Source organism: Oryctolagus cuniculus, chromosome 3 (assembly GCF_964237555.1).
Source record: "Oryctolagus cuniculus chromosome 3, mOryCun1.1, whole genome shotgun sequence".
NCBI classification, from domain to species: Eukaryota; Metazoa; Chordata; class Mammalia; order Lagomorpha; family Leporidae; genus Oryctolagus; species Oryctolagus cuniculus.
The window spans coordinates 52,885,955-52,909,817 of NC_091434.1; the positions used below are offsets into that span (position 1 = coordinate 52,885,955).

The window sequence follows — 23,863 nt, forward strand, 5'->3', positions numbered from 1 at the left end:
ACAGCCCACTTCCCATGACTTCTCCCAAGCCCTTGACAACCCACCTTCTACATTACACCCTTAACTAAGTGGCCCCACTACATACAGAATTTAAAAAATGACTTTTGTGACTACTTTCTCTGTCCCTACCTTCTTTGCTCTTCTATTGGAAATGGAAGTTTCTGCCCATTTAACAGCACTTGCCCCTATGAATAACTGGAGATACACATTTCCTACAGCACAGAGAAGGTGACAGGTCTACTGCCCATTCCCAAACAGAAACACTTAATTGCCACTATTTTATTTACAAACCCATGCTACTGAACTCACTCTTAAATATTTTAGTATGTAAAATTGAGAATTACAATTGTCACAATTTAAAAAAATAGAAAACTAAAAAGAGAAGAAAAATCACCCATATTTCTGTGGTGATTATTTCAATGTAATATTTCTATTATATTGCAAAAGACCATAATCATTAATATTGTGGACTATTTCAATATATTAAATATTTGATTATCAACACATCTTGCAGTAATAAAATTTTATAAGCAGCTGCTGGAGGAGGCCCAGGCATATGGAATAAACTCAATGTAAAATAATCTATTTTGTGGAATTTTGACCTTATAAACTTCTAAGCTTATTACCTTATAACATTTTCTAGAATAATCATCTTTTGCACTGATGTTACAGTCTGTCAGCTTTTTGTTCACTAGATAGTATACATTATTTTCATTCTTATTTGTGTGTAGTTGTATGTGTGCATGTGAATTTGGTGTGTTAGCAAAAACAATTCTATTGATTTCAAGGTGCATTTTGTTTTCAAAATTAACATGGTTTTGATGAAGCTTATAACTGATATTTTATAAAAATATAATTACTGTGTTTTCTTTACAAGTAAAACATAGTCCATCTTAAAATCAATGGGATCTTATATTCTATGTAAATAACCTTTTGCAAAACATTTGAGGAAGTATAAGCAATTCCGTATCCCACATAATACTACTTTACATTTGGTGGTAAGCAAGGGGAAAAATAGTGAGCTAGAAAATAATTTTTGGCACTGAGGTCCATATTTTGTGTTTAGGCACAAAAACAAACTGAAATAGTCTGTAAATCCATAAGTAATAGATTGGCAAAATATACTGAAGTCAATTCATAAAATGAAATGTTGTGCCAAAAATAAAGAGAAAGAATTATTCCTGTGCAAAATTTAGAGACATATCCATCAAATATTGTCAAGTATATGATAAACAGCAGTACACTTACATATGTTTACATATACAAACAACTTTGGTGAAAGTATTTACAAGCCGTTGATACTGCTTAAAGGGCAGGGGTTAAATGATGGAAAATTTTATATTTGTTAAATTTTCATCTTGTTTCAAAGTTTTACAAAAATAATTTGTAATAAAATACTTAAAGTCATATATATCTTTAATATAAAATTATAGCAGAAGAAAATCAAAGTAATGATTTGTTATTCAATTCCTTTAAAAATTCTCCAAAGGCAAAATAAAATTTACTCCATGAGTTATGAAGTGGTTCACTAAACTTGAATTGTTTGATAAAATAAAAGCCTAAGTAACTATGTAAAATGGAATAAGAAAGGTGACACAGTAAAGACTCAGAATGATTACAAGACTCAGTTTATCATATAAATTTCAAGAAAATTGTATAAAACAGTTTGCATGAAAAATTGACTCTGGTGCATCTCGTCACACTTCTGCAGTCTCGCTAGATCATGGTAGTTACTGACAGAAAAATAAAGAAAAACGGGGATAGGAGGAATCTTTCATTCTGACACCCAGATCCCGTAGAAGGAAGCCACTCAATTTGTTCCTCATGGTAGGATCAGGATGGAATGCATTAGGTCATTAAATTCCCTTTAGAAAATGAGCAAAACTCTGATTACTGTCCATTTAATATACTTTAAATACTGCACTTATAATCTATATCCAGAAAAGACATATCATGTAATTGTTTCAAAATCTTTGCATTTTTAAAGTTTTTATTTATTTGAGAGTCAGAGAGACAAACAGACAGACAGAGAGCTTCCATTTGCTGGTTCACACCCCATATGCCCACAATAACATGAGCTTGATCAGGAGCTGGAAACTCAATCCAGGTTTCCCACATTGATGGCAAAGACTCAATTACCTGAGCCATCGCCTGCTGCCTCCCAGGGTGCAATTAGCAGGAAGCCGGCATCAGGAGCAGAGATGGGACTCAAACCAAGCACTCCAGTGTATTTTCTTTCATTGTAGGTATCACAGTCTGGATTTTGAATAGGTAAGTGCCTATTGGTATTTAAAGTAGATCTGTTAATTGAAAACAATCAAGATTATCTCCTTAATAGGTGCAAAAATTTCAATTTCTTTTCTCTTCATGATTTAACTTGATGATAGATTATAATAATTCCCAAAGAAAGCCTTGTAGCTAAAATATACTTCATTACTTTTAATTCTAGTGTGATTTATGCAGTGGCAATCCAATGATAGTTTTATTGCTTAGAGTTAAATGATCTTAAGAGACATGGAATAGTTTACATACCTGAACATTTTGTGTTTTGAAAAGCAATTGCCTTCTGAAGAATCTTCAATAATTTTTTAAAATTCCTAAAAGTTACCCATATATGTATAAGAAAGAATCCTCAGTGATTAACTTCAAATTTTAACCCATTACCAAAATATTCTCATTTCTAACATTAGGAGCCTCACTATTGATCTGGGTCAAAGCTGTGTTGTTTCAATGATTTAACAGGCCCTGGCTGAAATCTAGGAAAACAAAATGAGTCCAACAACTTCCACGGACTCAGTTGCTGACAGGCACTGTCTGAATAGGAACAGATATCTGATAGCAGATCTTGCGTAGTCAGAAGCAGCACGCCTGACAACTTCTTGTTCAGAAGCCATGTATTATTATTAGGCAGAGGCATTCTGGTGTCTTGGATTATATGAGTGGTACTTAAACTTTTCTCAAATGGCATCAGGTTTCTCAACCATTTGCTCTCAAACCCAACCCCTGCCTTCCTCCTGCCATGCTCTGGCTTCTGGGGAAGCCCTTTGGTTTCTGAGTAGATTTGGTCAGTAGCAGACATTGTTGAGTAACTAGATAGTCAAAGGAAGAGTGAGGCAGAGTACATCTCCCCACCACCCTGGGGTATATCATCCATGTTTCTGCGCCCTTAGAGAGCGCTGATGCTGTTCTGATTTTCTTGTTGCTCCAGGATCTTGGTCCCTGATGGTGGGCTACATCCTTGTATATCCACTCTAGGAACTGAAGCCCAAGATACACTAGGCTTGGCCTCCCAATGAAATAGCCTTGATCACATCATATACAAGGTTAATTATAGCTTGTGTACTATAAAATAGGAGGAGTTCACTCCCTGTCATTAAAAAAATTCTCTTTCTCATGGAATAAGGAACTTTAGAAAAAGTGTGTCTATTAAGATATAATAACTAACATAGGTAAAGAAGGGTACAAATTACAAGTACATTCACATAATTATCTGTAACATTGCAGACAGATACAACTGGTACACAAACTGCTAATGTGAAATTAATATATAAATCATATGTTATTTTATCACATTAGAATGAAAAACCACATCACACACACTGGAAAAGATTGCACAATACTGGGGCTCAATTATAATTTACCTGCTCTAGACTGCTGGACAATTCCTATTTACACAAACCATTCTTAGTGACAGGAAACGTCCACATTTTCTAGAAAGTTTAGCACATATTCTCACTAAATGCATTTTAACTGATTTATGATAGCACAAAATCATATCAAATGACACAAAGCAGTGAATGTGTAGGATGAACAAATCTAGAGATCTAATGTGCAACATAAGAACTAGTTTATAAACTAGCATTAAATTAGAGAATTTTGTTACCTAAGCACATTTCAGCAGCAGTAGTCACATGGAAGTAAGTGTGAAATATTAGATGTGTTAACCTGCTCTACTAGAGTAAAATCTTATTATTTATTTAAGTCATAGCATCATGTTGTTAACTTGTATGCACAATCCATTTATAAAATCATGCACTATAATTCCTATAGGATGAAGTAATACATATAGGTCTACATATTTTGAACAATGTTTAGTTTTACACACCCTATGAGTTTCTTTTTAAAATCAGTGTTTGTACACGAAGTCAAAGGCCTAATAAAACTTAATACTCTTTATGTGATTATAGTTTTGGAAATTTGACTGAAAATGCCTTAATCAAATTTTTTCTTACATATTCTTCCCAATAGTATCCATTCTGTTGCATAGTTTCTGGAATTTTTTTTTCTTTATTATATGACCAACCAAGACAACTGTAATCTTTAAATATCTAGAAGACAGAGGTGGTAAGAATGTTTCTATAATTTTAAGAGGTTTTTTTAATTATATCCTGATTTTAATTCATTTCATTTCTTTTATTGTCTATTCATCTGGGTTTCATTCATGTAAAGACTTCTTGTTTTCTGCAAATCCAATTTGCCTTCTTGGCTTCTGATTCCTTGAAGCTCTATTTTCTGCCAATGTTGAGCACATGGCAAATCTTCATCTGCATGTGTTGTATCATATCTCATCATTTGACAAAGTAACTAAACTTTTCATCTATCGATTCTTTGCCATCCAACAACTTACCTGCAGCATCGATTCATTGACATCAAGCAGCTGTGTGTTACTGAAGTGTACCGAATCCCCACACTGGCAGAAATTCCCAAAAGGATCTGAAAACTACCATTATGCTGAAACTAATGCTGTCATTCACCTTAAGGATTATTGTTTCTTTTATTACCCTGGATACAATTTCTGGGCTGTATTTGAAAATCACTCATCCCATTGGCAGATCAGCCTGAGTGTCCGGTTCAAGGCAGTATTTTGTTTTTTCAGCTATAGCAATATTGCTTCCTTTGCAAAAACATTATAGAACTGATGTTTCAACTAATGAGAAAAAGGCTATTACTGAATCAAACATCACTTCTGGACTCCTTTCCTGCAACTTTAAGTTAAAACGTGCTGCACCTGAATTCCTGCACTTTAAATTGTCATTGTATTATTGTTCAGTATGTTTATTGCAAGAGAAGAAACTTCTTCAGATTCAATGTCTGTGTCCCACCATGCATACAGATTGCGCTCACCATGGCATTGTTTTCCTTAAGTTGAACATTTATGAGCAAATGATTTGTAAATGTTAGTACTGTGCATACACAGAAAAATATATGGTAACAAATTTTCAGAAGCTAAATTGCTGTGTAGTAGTTGTTTTATGTTACTATGTACAATTAGTTTATTCACATAAATAGTAATAATTATATTTCCCTTTGGAAATTATTCTTATTATTCTTTAGAAAAATATACTGGCATGGTGGACACCTGAATTGTTTAAACACTTTTATGAAACAGAAACACATTAGTTTTATTAAGTACTACTCTTATTTATTCATATTACTGCTTTATATTCATATTCCACAGAATAATTCATAAACAGTATAACATGAAAGCTTAAAATTCACTTTCATATATGGCTTACCACGTTTCCTCAATTTTTTTTTAGCATTTCACGGCCCCTCATGGTGTCTGCCCCCAGCAGACAGAGGATTGTGTCAAGCCAATGAGATCAGATTCTTCTACAATGCAATCATCGGGAAATGCCGCCCATTTAAGTACAGTGGATGTGGGGGAAATGAAAATAATTTCACTTCCAAAAAAGCATGTATCACAGCTTGTAAAAAAGGTAAAAAGCTGTTCTTCCCATTAATTCGCTAGCACTGCAGATAACTTATATTGAAATTGTGAATGAATTTTAATCTATAAAATGCCATGCAATTAGTTGTCTTCATAGAAAAAAATCAATCTAAAACATATTAAACATGTTACTCTTTTAAACACTAGGCTTTTGTTTTAAAGAATTCTACCAAAGTCCCTTTAAGATTCCCTTTATGACACGAATTCTAACATATTCATTAATTTCTTCTAAATATAAAAGTGTTACCTGTCTCTAATAGAAAAATGTATGAAAAATTGATAATCATTTGTAATTTTGTCATATATGGTTAGCAATATTTCCACATTTTAAAATAAAATGAGCACAGATTTTTTTTAAGATTTATTTATTTGAAAGTCAGAGTTACAAAGAGAGACAGACAGAGACAGACACAGATACAGAGAGAAATCCTCCATCCACTAATTCCACTCGCCCAAATAGCTACAATGGCTTGAGCTGAGCCAATCCAAAACCATGAGCCAGGAGCTTCTTCTGGGTCTCCCATGTGGGTGCAGGGGCCCAAGGACCTAAGCCATCCTCCGCTGCTTTCTCAGGTGAATTAGCAGGGACTGGATAAGAAGCCCAGCAGCCTGGGTTTGAACCAGGGCTCATATGGAATGCCAGCCCTGCAGATATCAGCTTGACCCGCTGTGCCACCGTGTACAGCCACAGATTTCTGACAGAAGCTGAAGTAACACTGGAACTAAACGACATGCTTATCTTACATATGCAAGTTGACTTCCCTACAAATAGGCTGTTCTACAGAAAGGCATACACAAATTAAAAGTTTATAAGCTGGTCATATATTTGGGGATTCATTGTTAAAAGCTAATTTGAGAAGATTCCAAAAAAAATGTTTTATTGTGTTACTTTATCATGTAAAAATGTTCTGGTCTTTCCCTTGTAGGTTTCATCCGAAATCTATCAAAAGGAGGACTAATTAAAACCAAAAGGAAGAAAAAGAAGCAGCCAGTGAAAATAACTTATGTAGAAACTTTTGTTAAAAAGACATAAGTTTGTTGTAATAGAAAATTAATTCTACTAATCATTTTCTTTGAGTATTTCACTCTGATTTATCTTGTTCTCATCTGCTATTACAGTTTTACTTAGTATGTTTCTTAAATAATTTTCTAGACTTTGTGTTCCTGGTATTGATATATTTATATCAGATTTCCTTTTAAAATCTGGCCAAATGTCCTATTCTAGGGCTTAATTAACTGGCTACTGTGAATTTACTTTTTCTTTTGACCCCTTTGTATTTGCCATTTAACTACAAATTATCATGCTACTGGCCACATCAAGTCTAGCCTTTTATTTCCATCTGGTGCCCATCTATTTGACCATCTGTACTCGCTTATTTGTTATGTCCATGTATGTGATGGTCTCCTTTAAAGCCTAACACCGGCTTAAGAAATATAGCTCTAAAGAACAAACACTTTGGGGTTTTAACTTTGAAAATGGTAACAAAGACCTATTTCTGATAAAAATTACTCCTAAATTGTGTTTTTGGAAACAACTGGTAACAATACAATTCTATCACATCCTTCCCTCCCTCCATTTAATATGGAGCCAAATTGTCTTTGAAAAAAGACAAGTCAGTTCTGCAACATATGCCGGCCTGATTTTTATTGGTTAAATTTTTTTCTTCATTTAATTCTAGTTCAATCGCTATGTATTAAATAAGTTCATGAAAAGAAGAAACTTTATGGCAAACCAAGTTTTTGAAAAGAAATCAAAAGGAAACTCTTCAATTACATTACTCAGCAAAATTTTCTCCTAACCAAAATAATATTTACAAATATATTTGTCGTTAAGCTTTACACACAATGTAGCCAGTAATTTACACTCAAAAAGTTACATTATTTATGAAGAAAAGAACATTAACAGCAAAGATGAGTCAACTCTAAAATGTGTTCACTGGTCACTGACAGCTGTAACAAACATTTCTCTGGAGCTACTCCTCTGTATCCAGAGCTGTGCTGTTCCTTTGCGGCTGAGCCAGGCGCAGTCGGGTATCTCAACAGCCTCCAGGACATCACGGTTTCTGTGATGTTCACATCGATTCACATTTAAACCCGAACTTGTCATCCAGAAACAACAAACCACCTCATCACTCCGGTTCAGCTGTAAAGCCTTCTCTCCAGAAATATTATTACAATTATTTCTGTTCCTCAGTCCTGAAAGTTTGAAGTCAAATTTCATTTCTTATTTCTCCCCCAAATCCTGTCTAATCAGCCTCAAATCCTCTTGCTTCATTTTTCATAAGGTTCATCCAGCTCCCCCCCCCCCCCAACCAGGCTTTGTACAACCTGCTGTATCCTCAGAAATTTGATGGTTTTCTCCACCACTCAAAATACTCCAAGAACTCACTAGTTGGTACTTAACTTCAAACTCACATTATCACAATTTAATTTGTATCTACGGTTTTGAACTTACCTACTGTACTTTTAAATGACTACTTCCATTTAGTAATCGTATTTACTGTTCACTGACTATGTCTTTAACCTCTATGATTTACTCATGCTGCTTTCCAATTTGAGAATCTGATTCCCTATGCTGTTTATCTGAAGTCAACGTTCAACTAATGTCCACTTAAAAATCACTGTATTTTAAGTTGGAATATGAAAAGTCCTAGCATGAAATTACAAAACATTTCCATCCTGTGGCCTAGAAATTACATAATTTAAAAACAGTATCAATTTGTTCAGCTTAAGAAAAGTTTTATAAGTTGATTGCAAAAATTCAGTGCATAAATCCTTCCCTTAAACTGGGATTTTGCTGTGGAATCAAAAGCCCTAGTGGAATATGTTCAGTTGTTGTGTGTTCATGGACAGCAATAGATTTAAATAGGAGGAAGTTTTCCTTAAGGGTAAGTTGCCACCAAGGACATAAAAACATTACAATGGTGAGTTCATCTTGTTCTCCAGCAGTATTCATTCAAACCACGAGGTGGTCTGCAATGTTTGATTGCATGTGGTTGTCATTTTTACTGTTTTTCTAAGAAGTCCTCTGGTAGTATTCTATTCCTTTATTTTTCAAAAATCAAATGTATCTAACTGTGAATTTTATATTGAATTTCATTAGGTACCATATATGTGTATTTATCTCCTTTGTTGATTCATTGTCTGTATTCAAAATTAAGTTTTCAGGCTGAAAATTACTTAAATAATTTTATTTTTTACATTGTAAGAAATAAAATATATTATCCTGAATAATGAATAATCAAGTCTCATTCTTGTCCTTATATTGTATTAAATACTTAAGGATTAGGATTAGGGCTTTTATAGTTATCACAAAGACAAAGTGTACAATGACCAAAAAAAAAAAAAAAAAAACAAAAAAAAAAAAAAACAAAAAACAAACTTGCTCCACTCTGCTTTCACCCCCTTAGCTGGAATTTGCTAATAATCTCCATTTAAGGGCATAGTCACATTTCTTTTTATTTGTCAAACAAATTAGTACAGTATGTCTTATCAATTCATATATTCTCTTTACCCCACTGCACATTACATACACATTCACATCAATGTCTTTATATATAATTGTATACATATGAGCAGATGTATATTTAAATATAACCATTCATTATATAAAGAATTCCAATCCTGACTATTGTAGTCAGCCTGGCCTTCTACATTCCAAAGTAGGAAGAAAATAACACACAACTAGCCTGCTATTCAGCGGGTTTATTAACACTTTTTTTTATTTGATAGGTGAGACAGAGAGAAAGGTCTTCCTTCTGTTGGTTCACTCCCTCAGTGGCCGCCAGGGCTGGTGCTGCGCCAATCCAAAGCCAGGAGCCAGGTGCCTCCCCCAGTCTCCCATGCGGGTGCACTTGGGCCATCCTCCACTGCCCTCCCGGGGCCACAGCAGAGAGCTGGACTGGAAGAGGAGCAACCGGGACCAGTACCCGGTGCCCCAACTGGGACTAGAACCCGGGGTGCTGGTGCTGCAGGCAGAGGATTAGTCAAGTGAGCCACGGCGCCAGCCATTTATTAACACTTTTATCAGCTACACTTGTCCATGTATAGATTTTATGCAATCCACATTTATATCTAGTTTCCCTCTTCTTCCTCAGGGACTTTATCTGAGACACACCTTAAGTGCTTTTCCTGTATTCTGTTATGTAGAACAGGATTCCTTGTCCTTGTCAGTCCCACAGGACCAGTCTCTGAACTACAACCACATGGCTGGTGTTTTGACTAGGATTACTCAGAGTGCTTTTACTTATTTTCAACGAATTTGTATTTATTTATTTTCATTTTATTTGGAAGGCAGAGAGACAGAGATCTTACATCTACTAGTTCATTCCCCAGATGCCTGTACTAGCCTGTGCTGGTTCCTGGCCAAAACCAGGAACCAAAAATTCAACCTAAGTTTCCCATATGAGTGGCAAGAATTCAAGTACATGAGTCATCACCACTGCCTCCCAGGCTGAACATCCAGATTAGAAGTTTATGTAGCTAGGACTTGAATCTAGGCCCTCTGATATGGGATTCAGGAATATCAATGGCAACTTGAACACTATATGTAATGGTTACCTAACTCAGAGCACTTTTAAAGAGAAGATTAGATAGTTGTGGTACATAATTGATTTTGAAGGGGATGGAAATGTTTTAATCATATAATACAGTAAAAACACAGCATTAGAACAATGAATATGATTTTCCAAACAGATTGCTCACACATGATAAAATTCCTAGCCCAATCAGTTGGAACCTAAACAAGGATATATTTGAATCACAAATGAAAAATACCCAAAGTATCTGATTTTAGGTGGAAGGAATCAGTGCAACACATTTAGCCATCAAAACTCAGTCTAGGGGCTGGCACAGTGGCCTCGTGGGTAAAGCCACTGCCTGCAGTGCCAGCATCCCATATGGGTACCAGTTCGAGTCTTGGCTGCTCCACTATCCATCTGGATCTCTGCTATGGCTCAGGGAAGCAGTAGAAAATGATCCAAGTCCTTGGGCCCCCGCAGCTGCATGGGAGACCAGGAAGAAGCTCAGGCTCCTGGCTTGGGATAGGCCCAGATCCGGATATTGTGGCCATTTGGGGAGTGAACCAGCGGATGGAAAATCTCTCTCTCTCTCTTTTTCTCTCTCTCTCTCTCTCTTTCTCTCTCTGCCTCTGCTTCTCTGTAACTCTGCCTTTCAAAGAAATAAGTAAATCTTAAAAAAAATTTTTTCAAAAAAAAAAAAAGACTGTTTTTCCCTCTTCTGTAACTCTTTCAAACAAATATTTTTTTAAAAGAGACTGCACATAAATATCTATATATAAAAGAATATAGCATCCACACTTTTTTTTTTTTTGACAGGCAGAGTTAGTGAGAGAGAGAGAGACAGAGAGAAAGGTCTTCCTTACATTGGTTCCCCCCACAATGGCTGCTAAGGCTGGCATGCTGCGCCGATCCGAAGCCAGAAGCCTGGTGCTTCCTCCTGGTCTCTCATGCAGGTGCAGGGCCCAAGTACTTGGGCCATCCTCCACTGCCTTCCTGGGTCACAGCAGAGAGCTAGACTAGAAGAGGAGCAACCGAGACAGAATCCGGCGCCCCAACCAGGATTAGAACCCTGGGGCGCCGGCGCTGCAGGCAGAGGATTAGCCTAGTGAGCCGTGGCGCTGGCCAGCATCCACACTTTGTAAAAAAGATGTATTTATTTATTTGAAAGGCAGAGCATCAGAGAGATATAAAGATATACCATCTACTGGTTCACACCACAAATGGCCCCAGCGACCAGGGATGTGCTATGCCAATGACTGGAGCCAAGAACTCCATTTGGCTCTCGCATATGGGTGTCAGGGGCCTGAGTGCTTGGGCCATATTCTGCTGCTATCTCAGGTGCATATTCTTCTGCTATCTCAGAAGTAGGGTGGCCGAGACTTGAACAGGCTTGGGATACAGCATCATGAGTGGTGGGACATCAGCCCTCATTCACACATTTTTCTCATCCTCTTTATTAGCTCCACATATGAGAGAAAACACATGTATTTGTCTTTCTACATGGTGATAAGAGTTTTTAAAATAATCCCATTGAAGTCAGGAACAGGACCAAGATGCTCTCTTCTACTCAAATATCTAAGCACTCTTAATTTTACAGTCAATACAAAAAGATAATAGAATTAGATGTAGATATTACTATGGTTATTATAAAATGTGCTTGTCATAACTGAAAATTCAATAGAATCTAAAACATAAAAAACTAGATATCATACTAGCATTCAACAAAATTGCAAGTTAACATATGAAAACAATGACATTTCTAAATACTGGCTTGAATAATAATTTTTCAAAATATATGAATAATAGCCACATTTTAAAAATCCCTAATGTACCTAATAGTAAATATGGTAAAAATTATTTTTTGAAACTTTCAGGGAAAAATCTCATATAAAATTCAAATACATTATGAGGAACATTAAAAAAAAAAACACAAACATAAGGGGCTCGCATTGTGGTATAGCTTAAGTTGCCACTGGTGACACTGGCATTCTATATGGCAGCAGCAGTTTAACTCTTGGCTCCCTTGCTTCCCATTCAGCTTCCTGCTAATGTGCCTGGGAAGACAGCAGAAAACAGCTCAAATGATTGGGGCCCTACCGCCCACAGGGAAAAACTAGATGGAGTTTTTGGGTCCTGACTTTGGCCTGTCCCGAACTTCCCCTCTCTTTGTTGCTCTGCCTCTTAAAATAAATAAAAAAATTATATTTAGAAGATAAATATTTTTACATTTATTTTAACCTTTATTATTAGTATTTACAGAGAAATAAGCTAGCAAAGGCTTATGAAGAAAAAAGTGTTATAATTTTTTTTAACTTTTATTTAGTAAATATAAATTTCCAAAGTACAGTTTATGGATTACAATGGCTTTTCCTGCCCCCATAACTTCCCTCCCACCCGCAACCCTCCCATCTCCCGCTCCCTCTCCCTTTCCATTCACATCAAGATTCATTTTCAATCATCTTTATATACAGAAGATCGATTTAGTATATATTAAGTAAAGATTTCAACAGTTTGCACCCACACAGAACATAAAGTGTAAAGTGCTGTTTCAGTACTAGATGCCCTGGGTATTGTTGCCTGCCTGCCTGCACTCTGCCTTTCTTTTCTTGATCTAACACACTCCTCCTACCCAAGATCTGCTTGGATGACCACGAATATGGTGAGTGGGAATCCATGCGTATTTGCAGTTTGTGTGTTTGTTTTCTTCATTACGCAAGACTTTATAGGCTGGACCTGACCGCAGGCTTTTACATAGGATTCTATTTTGCGTTATTTTCTGAGCTGTTTCTATTTTGCTGCTCCTCTGAGTCTGTGTTTAAAGAAACAGGTAGTATTTGTTTAACCTGGGGAAGCCGCCACCCTTCCACAATTTCTGTAAAGGTTGAGCTGTTTTCTTGGTACACATTCTGGACCTGCCCTTGGTCCTGACAGTTCACCTTTTGAGCAACTTGAATCTTATCAGACCTGCCATTTTCCTTAAAAGCCCTATGGCCTTTTGGATGTTTTGAGTCTCAGGAATGCTTGACGTCAAGTGAGGATGCTTTCGTATGTATCCAGTTATGTTTGCTTTTCCCTCCAAGTGGACTTGGTTCTCAGCCATTGTACATTTTCATATACCTCCACCAAAAGGGGAGAAAATGATAAGAAAAGAAATAATAATAATAAATGGCTGCTCATTGTATTCATCCCAGCTTTGCCTTCCATCCCTGTTTGCCAAAGAAGGATGTATCCATGAGTAATTACATTGGTTGTGGCTGAAGTAAAAAAAAGTATTATAATTAAAATACAATCAATTTTTTAAAAAATTCAAGTAATAGAAAAAAATCTTATGCTATAGAAAGAAAAAGTCATAGAGAAGCAAAATGGTATGTAAAAGATAAGGAAATTAGGCAATCAGTGCAGCAGCCTCACCTTGAATTGATAAAACATTCTAGACAACAGAAGATAAAATAAGGGAGGAAAATGTTACAGCACCAAAGACAGATTCCATTTCTTGAAATGGTGAATTGAATCAAACAAAAGAAAACCTACTCAGCACATCCTGCCCATTCAACTCACATGAAATTTCACATATTAGAATGAGAAGAAAATTTATAAAGGGACAGGATAAAATGTAGGGGAGTAAATCTCTCTCTCTCTCTCTTTTTTTTTTTTTTTTTTTGACAGACAGAGTGGACAGTGAGAGAGACAGAGAGAAAGGTCTTCCTTTGCCATTGGTTCACCCTCCAATGGCCACTGCTGCCGGCACACTGTGGCCAGCGCACCACGCTGATCTGAAGCCAGGAGCCAGGTGCTTCTCCTGGTCTCCTATGGGGTGCAGGGCCCAAGCACTTGGGCCATCCTCCACTGCACTCCCTGGCCACAGCAGAGAGCTGGCCTGGAAGAGCCGCAACCAGGACAGAATCCGGCGCCCTGACCGGGACTAGAACCTGGTATGCCGGTGCTGCAGGCAGAAGATTAGCCTATTAAGCCACAGCACTGGCCAGTAAATCTCATGCTTAGAAATAATGAATTGTACCCCCATGTTCATTGCAGCTTAATTCACAATAGCTAAGATGATACAGGATCAACCCAGATGCCCATCAACTAAAGATTGGATAAATAGTTTTACATACACACACACACACACACACAAACACCATGGAGTACTACTCAGCTGTTAAAAAAAGAAACCCTGTCATTTGCAACAAAATGGATGCAACTAGAAACCATTATTCTTAGTGAAATGAACCAGTCCCAAAAAGACAAATACCATATGTTTTCCCTGATCTGAGGTATCTAATAGAGCTCCTAAAAGGTAATGTATAAGAGTGAAATTGACATTTTGAGATTTGATGATTGTTTATAGCTCTTGTCTCGTCTGTTGAGGAATACTTTTATTCTTTTTACTATTGTTGAACTTTTAGTGCAGGGTTAATCTTATGAGTATAGAGTTAACTGAAAATAGACCTTTGAAAAATTTAAGAATGGGAATAGGAGAGGGAGGAAGAAGTAGGGTAGGAGTGTTAGCAGGAGGGAGGGTAGGGTGGAAAGTATCACTATGTTCCTGAATCCATATTTAGGAAATACATTAAATTTGTAAACTTTTAAAAAGATTTTATTTATTTTATTTGAGAGGTGGAATTACAGACAGTGAGAGGCAGAGAGAGAGAGAAAGGTCTTCCTTCCTTTGGTTCACTCCCCAAATGGCTGCAATGGCCAGAACTGTGCTTATCCAAAGCCAGGAGCCAGGAGTTTCTTCCTTGTCTCCCATGCAGGTACAGGGCCCAAGGTCTTGGGCCATCTTCTACTGCTTTCTCAGGACATAATAGAGAGCTGGATTGGAAGTGCAGCAGCCAGGACTAGAACGGGATGCCAGTACTGCAGGCAGAGGATTAACCTACTGTGCCATGGTGCCAGCCCCCAAGTTTGTAAACCTTAAATAAAATTATTCAAAAAGAAAGAAAAAGTAGTAGATATGGGAAGGAATTGTAGGTGCAGACATTGTGGCAAAACATGTTAAGCTGCTGCTTGGAATGTCTGCAACCCTTACCACAGTGCCTAAGATACAGACTGGCCACCGATTTCAACCCAGCTTTCTACCCAACACTGACGGAACGAAGACATAAGCTTCAGACATGCTCAGCTCATTGCCCAAAAGATAGATAGACATTGAAATTTATTCCTTGCACTTGAATCTCAATTGGGTCTCTCACCCTATTAGTGCCTTCATACTCCATCCACCACAGACACCTGAAAGACCAGTTGCTCCAACACCTGAAAGACCAGTTCCAGGAATTCAGCTCAGCCTGAAGCCCCCTACCCCACCCCCATCCTTACTCCTCCTAAAATACAAAAGGCCCCACCCCTTGCAGTTGGGGCCTTCTGCCACGTGTTCCATCATTGTGCACATGGGCAGTTGGTCACCCAAATTTAGGAATTTATTTTCTCTGAATAAATTCATTCTGGCTGTAAATTCATACACTGGCTCCTCCCTATTCTATGCCTATTTTTTAATATTTATTTGAAAGGCAGAGTTAGAGAGACGCAGAGACAGTGAGAGAGAGGTCTTCCATCCACTGGTTCACTCCCTAGATGGCCACAACGGCCGGAGCTGAGCCAATCCGTAGCCAGGAGCCTGGAGCTTCTTCTGGGTCTCCCACACAGGTGCAGGGGTGCAAGGATTTGGGCCATCATCTTCAGTTTTCCCAGGCCGTAGCAGAGAGCTGCATCAGAAGCGGAGCAGCCGGGACTAGAAGAGGCGCCCACATGGGATGCCGGCACTGCAGGCTGCAGCTTAACCCACTATATCAAGGTGCTGTCCCCTAATCTGCACCTCTTTTTCTAACATTTTTGGTGCCCCCTATGAGGAGACACCAATCTGCATCTCTTTTCCTAACAAGCACACCTTGGAGCCAGTAAATGGTGGCCCAAATACTTTGATGCTTTTCACCCACATGGGAGACCACATGGAATTCCTAGCTTCTAGCTTCTGCCTGGCCAAACCTAAGTTTTGCAGGCAGGCATTTTAGAGTGAACCAGTAGATGGTTGATATTTCTGTTTCTCTCTATCTCCCTTTCAAGTAAATAAACAAAGGCACTGTATACATCAATGAAAAGAATGTAAGAAATTCGTAAGAAGGGCCTGCCTTGTGACTTAGGCAGGTAAAGCCACTGCTTCTAATGCTGGCATCCCATATGGTCACCAGTTCGAGTCCTGGCTGCTCCAATCCAATTTACCTCCTGCTAATGGTCTGGGGAAAGCAGTGGAAGTCAGACCAAGTGTTTGGGCCACTGCTCACTACTTGGGAGACCCAGGTGATGCTACTAGCTCTTGGCATTAGCCTGCCCAGCTATGGCCATTGCAGCTATCTGGGGAGTGAATCAGCAGATGGAAGATTCTCTCTCTCTCTCTCTCTCTCTCTCCTCTCTCTCTGTCTCTCCTTCTCTCTTTGTGACTCATTCAAAATAAATATATCTAAAAGTAACAAGGGAGCAAGCCACAGGATGGTTGACTGTGGAAATATAAGGGGTAAGGAATAGCTGTTACCTTGTTAGAAGTACTTCAGTACTAACTGACCTCCCAATTAAATATATGAGGTATTTTCCTGAAAATAAAAGGTAAATTAACTAAAATAAATACAAAGGTTTTAAATGCTTTCCCTTTCCAACAGAGTTTGTAGGGCAAAGCTCTGGAGTTTAAAATCTTATTCTTTTTTCTACAAAATGCACATACTATACAGATAAATGAGATTTTGGTCCTGTGACCACACACATAACCAACACCCAAATTAAGACCAAAACATTACTAGTACTCTAAAAGTCCTCACTATTCCTCTCCTCTCCATTTCTTTTTGTTTTTCCTTTTGAACATGGAAAAGGAGAGTGCATGACCATTTGCATGATGTGACTCAGTGAAACAACATTCCTAACTATATGCCAAATGATACATCCAACAGTTTTTATATTTTCTGTATATATTAACTACCACAAATAAGAGAAAACATCTGATGTTTGTCCTTTTGGGCCTGGCTTATTTCTCTTAGCATAATGCTTTCCAGTTGTATCCATTTTGTTGCAAATGTCAGGATTTCTGTAGTTTTTATGGCTGAGTAATGTCCCGTTGTGTATATATACACCCAATTTTCTTTATCCATTCACCCATTGATGAACTTGTAGGTTGATTCCATATCTTAGCTATTGTGAATTGAGATGCTTTAAATACAGTATGCAGGTAATTCTTATGATTATTTCATTTCCTTTGGATATATTTCCAGGTGTGAGATAACTGGGTCATAGGATAGACCTATTTTTGGTTTTTTGAGGAATCTGCATACATCTTTCATAATGGTTGCACCAGTTTATATTCCCACCAACAGTGTATTAGGGAACCTTTTTCTCTATATCCTCATCAGCATTTATTATTTTTTTATTTCTGGATGATAGATTTTCTAACTGGAATGAGGTGAAACCTCATTGTGGTTTTGATTTGCATTCCCTGATGGCTAGTGATCTTGAGCATTTTTTCATGAAGTCTGTTGGCCATTTGTGTTTTCTCCTTTAAAAATTTCCTGTTTTTATCTTTGCCCATTTCTTAATTGAATTCTTTGTTTTGGTTGTTTTTTAGTGGGTTGAGCTCCTTATATATTCTAGATGTTGATTCATCATTGGACACTCAGTTTGCAAATATTTTTTTCCATTCTGTTGGTTGCCTCTTCACTTTGTTAATTGTTTCCTTTGCTGTGCAGAAGTTTTCCAACTTGTTGCAATCTCATTTGTTTATATTTGGTTTTATTGCCTGTCCTTCTAGGGTCTTATCCAAGAAATCTTTGACCAGGCAAATGTGTCTCATCATTTTTGCTGTTTTCCTCTAGTAATTCGACGCTTTCAGGTCTTTAGATTCTTGATCCATTGTGAGTTTATTTTTGTATAGAGTGTAAAGTAGGGGTCTTGATTCTAACTTCTGCATGTGGAAATCCAATTTTCCCAATATGATTTGTACTTTCTCCAGAGAATGATTTTAGCTCATATGTCAAACAGTGGTTGTAGATGCATAGAATAATTTCTGGGGTTTCTGTTCTGTTCTATTGGTCTACATGGTTGTTTTTGTGCCTGTCACAGGCTCTTTTGATTTGATTATAAAAGTCCTATAGTATGTCTTACAATCTGGTATTGTGATGCCTCCAACTTTGTTTTTATGGTTTAAGATTGCTTTGGTTTTGGAGGTGTCTTTTGTATTTCCATACAAAGTTTAAGATAGTTTTTCTAGATCTGTGAAGAATGTCCTTGGTACTTTGATTGGGATTTCATTGAATTTGTAAATTGCTTTGGATAGTATAGACATTTTGATAATACTAGTTCTTCCAATTCATGAACATGGAATATTTTACATTTTTATGTGTGTCTTTAACTGTTTCTTTCATTAATATTTTATAATTTTCACTGTAGAGATCTTTCACATACTTGGTAAATTTATCCCAAGGTTTGGTAAATTTATCAAAAGTTTTGGTAGCTATTTTGAATGGGACTGTTCTTGTGAGTTCTTTCTCAGTAAGATCATTTTGGGTGTACAAGAATGCTATGGATTTTTGTGTGTTGATTTTGTATTCTCCAAATTTGCCATTCAATTATGAGTTCTAATAGTCTCTTAGTAGAGTCTTTTAGTTCCCGTATATATAGGATCATGTCATCTATAAACAGGGATAATTTGACTTCCAATTTGTATCCCTTTGATTTCTTTTTCTTGGATAATGACTCTGTCTAAAATGTATAGAAATAGATTGACTAACAGTGGAGAGAGTGGGCATCCATGGCTGGTTCCAGATGTTAGTGGAAATGATTCAGTATGTTTCAGGTTATGGGTTTGTCATATATTGCATTGATTGTGTTAAAATATTTTCCTTTCTTATGAAATTTTAAAGGCTTTAATCATTAACAGATATATTTTATTCTTTCTCTGCATCTATTGAGATAATGACATGGCTTCTAGCCTTCATTTTATTGATGTATCACATGTATTGATTTGCATATGCTGAACCATCCCTGCAGTCCTTGAATAAATCCCACTTGGTCTGGATGGATGGTCTTTTGTACGTGCTGTTGGATGAGATTTTGTTGTGGATTTTCACATTTGCGTTCATCAGGGATATTGGCTCCAGTTCTCTTTTTTATTGTATCTTTCTATAGTTTTGGAATTAGGGTAATGTTGACTTCATAGGATGAATTTGGAAGGGCTCCATTTCTTTCAATTAATTTGAGTAGTTTAAGAAGAATTGGTATTAGTTTCTAAACATTTGGTAGAGCTTAGCAGTGAAGTAATCTGTTCCTGGCCTTTTCTTTGTTGGGAGGTTCTTTTTTAATGATTCAATCTCTTTCTTGGTTATGGATTTATTCACATTTTCTGTGTCTTCATGCCTCAATTTTGGCAAAGGATGTGTAGATGTGTATACATAAATCTATTAATTTCCTCTAGATTTTCCAATTTGCCGGCTCATAACTGTGATAATTCTTAATTATTTGTATTTATTTCATATCATTTGTAATATCTCCTTTTTTCATCTCTGATTTTATTAACCTAGGTCTTCCCCTCACCCAGCTTTTGGGCAAGTGTTATATCATTTTTGTTTTTTGTTTTTTTCAGAATTATGTATTTATTTGAAAGACAGAGTTTGAGAGAGGGAGAAGGAGAGACAGAGACAATCTTCCATCCATTGGTTCACTCCCCAAATGTCCACAACAGCCAAAGCTGGGCCAGATCAAAGCCAGGAGCCAGGAGCTTCTTCTGGGTCTCTCATGCGGGTGGAGGAGCCCAAGCACTTGGTCCATCCGCTATTGCATTCCTAGGCACAAAACAGGGATCTGGATAGGAAGTGGAGCAGCCAGTATGCAAACAGGTACCCATATGGGATGCTGGCACCCCAGGCAGCAGATTTACCTGCTTTGCCACAGTGCCAGCCCTTTGTTTATTAAAACAAAAACAAAAACAAAAAACCTCTTCATTTCATCTCTCTTTTGTGTAGCTTTTTTTTTTTTTTTTTTTTTTGACAGGCAGAATGGACAGTGAGAGAGAGAGAGACAGAGAGAAAAGTCTTCCTTTTCCGTTGGTTCACCACTCCAATGGCCGCTGCGGCCAGCACACTGTGGCCGGTGCACCACACTGATCTGAAGCCAGGAGCCAGGTACTTCTCCTTGTCTCCCATGGGGTGTGCAGGGCCCAAGGACTTGGGCCATCCTCCACTGCACTCCTGGGCCACAGCAGAGAGCTAGACTGGAAGAGCTGCAACCGGGACAGAATCTGGTGCCCCAACCCGGACTAGAACCCAGTATGCTGGCACCCCAGGCGGAGGATTAGCCTATTGAGCCACGGTGCCAGCCTTGTGCAGTTTCTTAATATCAATTATATTTCTTCTCTTTTATTTCTTTCCTTCTATGAACTTGGGGTTTGGGTTATTCTTGTTTTTCTAGATACCTAAGATGCAGTGCTAGATCATTTATTTGAAACATTTCCGATTTTTGATGTGGGTACTTATTGCTATAAACTTTCATCTTAGTCCTGCTTTTCCAGTGTTTATTGCAGATTATGTCTCCCTCTAGAACCATTAACATTTGTTTTGGTGTCTGAGCATTGGGTACATATACCTTACAATCATTCTTTTGAATTCTTTTTAGCATTTCATCAATCTTCCCTTCTTCACAGTCCACTACTAATTATTATTGTGTTCCTTTCAGAGTCAATTTGCCTTCCTTGTCAAAGCTTCTTGTTTCTATGTTTATTTTTGCACATTTGGGGGATCTCTTGTTACTGACTCCCCTGGAGAATGGCTTCCTTTTTTTTTTTAACCTTTTCTTTTTTTCGTTTGGTTTGAAGGCTTTATTCTTGGAGATGTGCCTCTGGGGCTCACAGGATTGCCTATGGGTTATGCTTGAATTCCAGGATGTGTGTTGGGTGGAGCCAAGGAGCTTGGGCCACTTGGGGTTGGGACAAGAATCCAGAGTGACACCTCAGATGGGCATAGAGCACCTCCTGCTATAGTCAGAGGAAGGAGGGGATGTTGGAACTGGATATTGAAACCAACCCATTCACAGCCTAGCATTAGCTCATAGTGTCAGCATACCCCACCCATCCAGACACACACACCACCCCAGAGCACCAACCCACTATGCAGTGTGTTCTCTGACCAAGATTTATCATCAGCATGCTGGGAGCTAAGTCTGAGCTAAGTCAGACTCTGAGCTAAGTCAGAGTCAGTATTGAATTTGAAAGTATTCAGGCTTTTAATATATATATTTAGTCTGTATTTTCACAGAAAGTGTATTTCTAATTTGCCCAACTCCCTAAGCTGTAAGTGCTCTCAGCCTCGAAGCCAGAGGAAACTGCTACTTTCATCTCCTTCGTTGGGTTTTACAATCAGAAAGAACCTTGACTTTCCAATAGTCATCTATTTTAAAAAAGAAACTCCCTGCTCTCAATAGAATGTTCCACAGAATTTATAAATCACTCTGGGGAAATTTCTAGGGAGTTTCAAAATGTGACCAATTTTGGGCTACCTACATGATTTCATCTTGCCAAGAAATTGCTATTCTAGAGAAGTAGAAATAAATAATAGCCATTTTAATTTGAAATATCTATTGCTGTACAATGAGAAACCCTTTAAAATGTAAAGCTCTGTTTGGAAACTTTCAATTTAGTGTTTTATTCATACCCTATTTTTACTCCTTCCCAAGCGGCACACACAAACGCTCACACATGGTTTAATTATGGAGAACATCTTTTAAATGCAGCATATTTCACCACCTCCCTCATTTTTTATTGGCTGACAATAAACTCCTAGAAATAAATGAATATTTTATGTATTTTGAAAAATATGATAAGTAACATAGGAATTTGATTCAAATCAACATGGATTTGAACTCATCTGCTTTTATAGCTCTAATCCTCTATTGCTTTGCTGTGAAATGATTGGGGGGATAAATGAGAACATACATGTAAAACAATCAGCACAGTGTTGGCTACAGCCTAAGTAGTCAATGAAATGGTAGCAGTTGGTCTTACAACTTACTGAATAATGTGTGAAAGTTCTAAAATATAGTCTCTTAAAGCCACAGCAATTACTCAAGTTAGGCAACTTAGAATAGAAAGTTGGGCAAATTTTGTCTGTTGAAATAACATAAAATGAGAAATGTGCATTAATATGCAGTGATTTTAACAAGATTAAGTAAGAAAATGTAGAAATAATATACATTTGAGATTTTAAAGAATTTTTAAATTAGTGTTTAGATAATTGCCTGAGTTTTAATGATATTTTTATCATGCAAATGTCTATAACATTTATAAAAAGGTGTAAAAACTATGAATTTCTCCTTTATTTCTTTTTTAAAAATCTGTGTTAAATTTATCTTTTTTTATTTTATCTTATCTATTTATCTAAGAGGCAGAATTACAGAGAAAGATAGAGGGAGAGACAGAGAGAAAAGTCTTCCACCCACTGGTTCACTCCCCAACTGGCCATGTTGGTGGGATATGAACTGATTCAAGGCCAGGAGCTGGGATCTTCTTCTGGGTCTCCCATGTGGATGCAGGGGCCCAAGCTCTTGGGCCATCTTCCACTGCTTTCCTAGGCCATCAACAGAGAGCTGGACTAGAAGAGGAATAACTGGGACATGAACTGGCATCCATATGGGATGCTGGCACCTCAGGTGGAGTTTCAGCCTACTATGCTACATTTCCGGCCCCTAAATTCATCTTAAAATATATATATACACTTTGTATATATTTAAAAATGACTAGCATTATTCTTTCTAGTTATGTCATTCTGCAATATAATTAGAAACTTAAATAATATATCATCCATATGTGGATACTAATATTATTATTGACGATCAATAATATAGTTATTTAGTTATCATAAATTATTAATATAATTATTATTAATAACTATTCTCCTAAAGTGATTTATAAATTCTGTGGAACAGTAACCAGAATACAAGATAGAATATAGCTCAGTGCAGTGATGTTTTAATGTAAGCCAGCTCAACATTTTGCTATTTTTGTTTACTAATCCTTTCTATTTTTTTCTCAATGTGGAATTATCCAACTGAAGCCTCAATAATCATTATCAGTTGCCATAGTGCATACAATTTTCTTCCAAAAATAACTCAAAGAGTTTGCCAGATTAAATGTTTTGCAAATAATGGAAATCAGCTTAGTAACTGATTCAAGTTCCTGTTCTACCAATTTGCAGTTGTGTAAACCTACAAAGATTGTCTTCCAGCAGCTGAAAAGTAGAGATGCAAATTTCACAGAATTAGATAAATATCTAAAGTATATGGCACATTTCTGAAAAAAAATATTTCCTTTGCGGCTCATCTTCCTCTGAAACAAAACAGACTTCCCAGGACTATAAGATAATGTTAGGTACTTAAAACACACTAATTACCGTAGCACAAAGTGACTTTGCTTTTGTGTTTTCTTACACTTAATCAAAAAGGAGAAAATCCAGACTACAGCAGTTTCATTGTATGAATATCAAGAAATACCAAGAAAAAATGAGTTTTAAGAGTTTCAAATATAAGAAACTCTGGTTAACACTGCATAATTTCATACATATAGTCATTAACCTCAACTAATAGTTTG

General features: G+C 37.1%; 1 protein-coding gene across 1 annotated transcript in view; it reads left to right on the forward strand.

The window, feature by feature from the left end:
* Positions 1-6,831, forward strand: part of TFPI (tissue factor pathway inhibitor) — a 65,153-nt gene extending 58,322 nt beyond the window's left edge. Inside the window, 4 exon segments of the mRNA NM_001101714.1 lie at positions 5,541-5,720; positions 6,658-6,664; positions 6,667-6,679; positions 6,681-6,831. Coding sequence (NP_001095184.1) covers positions 5,541-5,720; positions 6,658-6,664; positions 6,667-6,679; positions 6,681-6,764 — 284 coding nt within the window. The 3' untranslated portion in view covers positions 6,765-6,831.
* Positions 6,832-23,863: the final 17,032 nt, after the last annotated feature.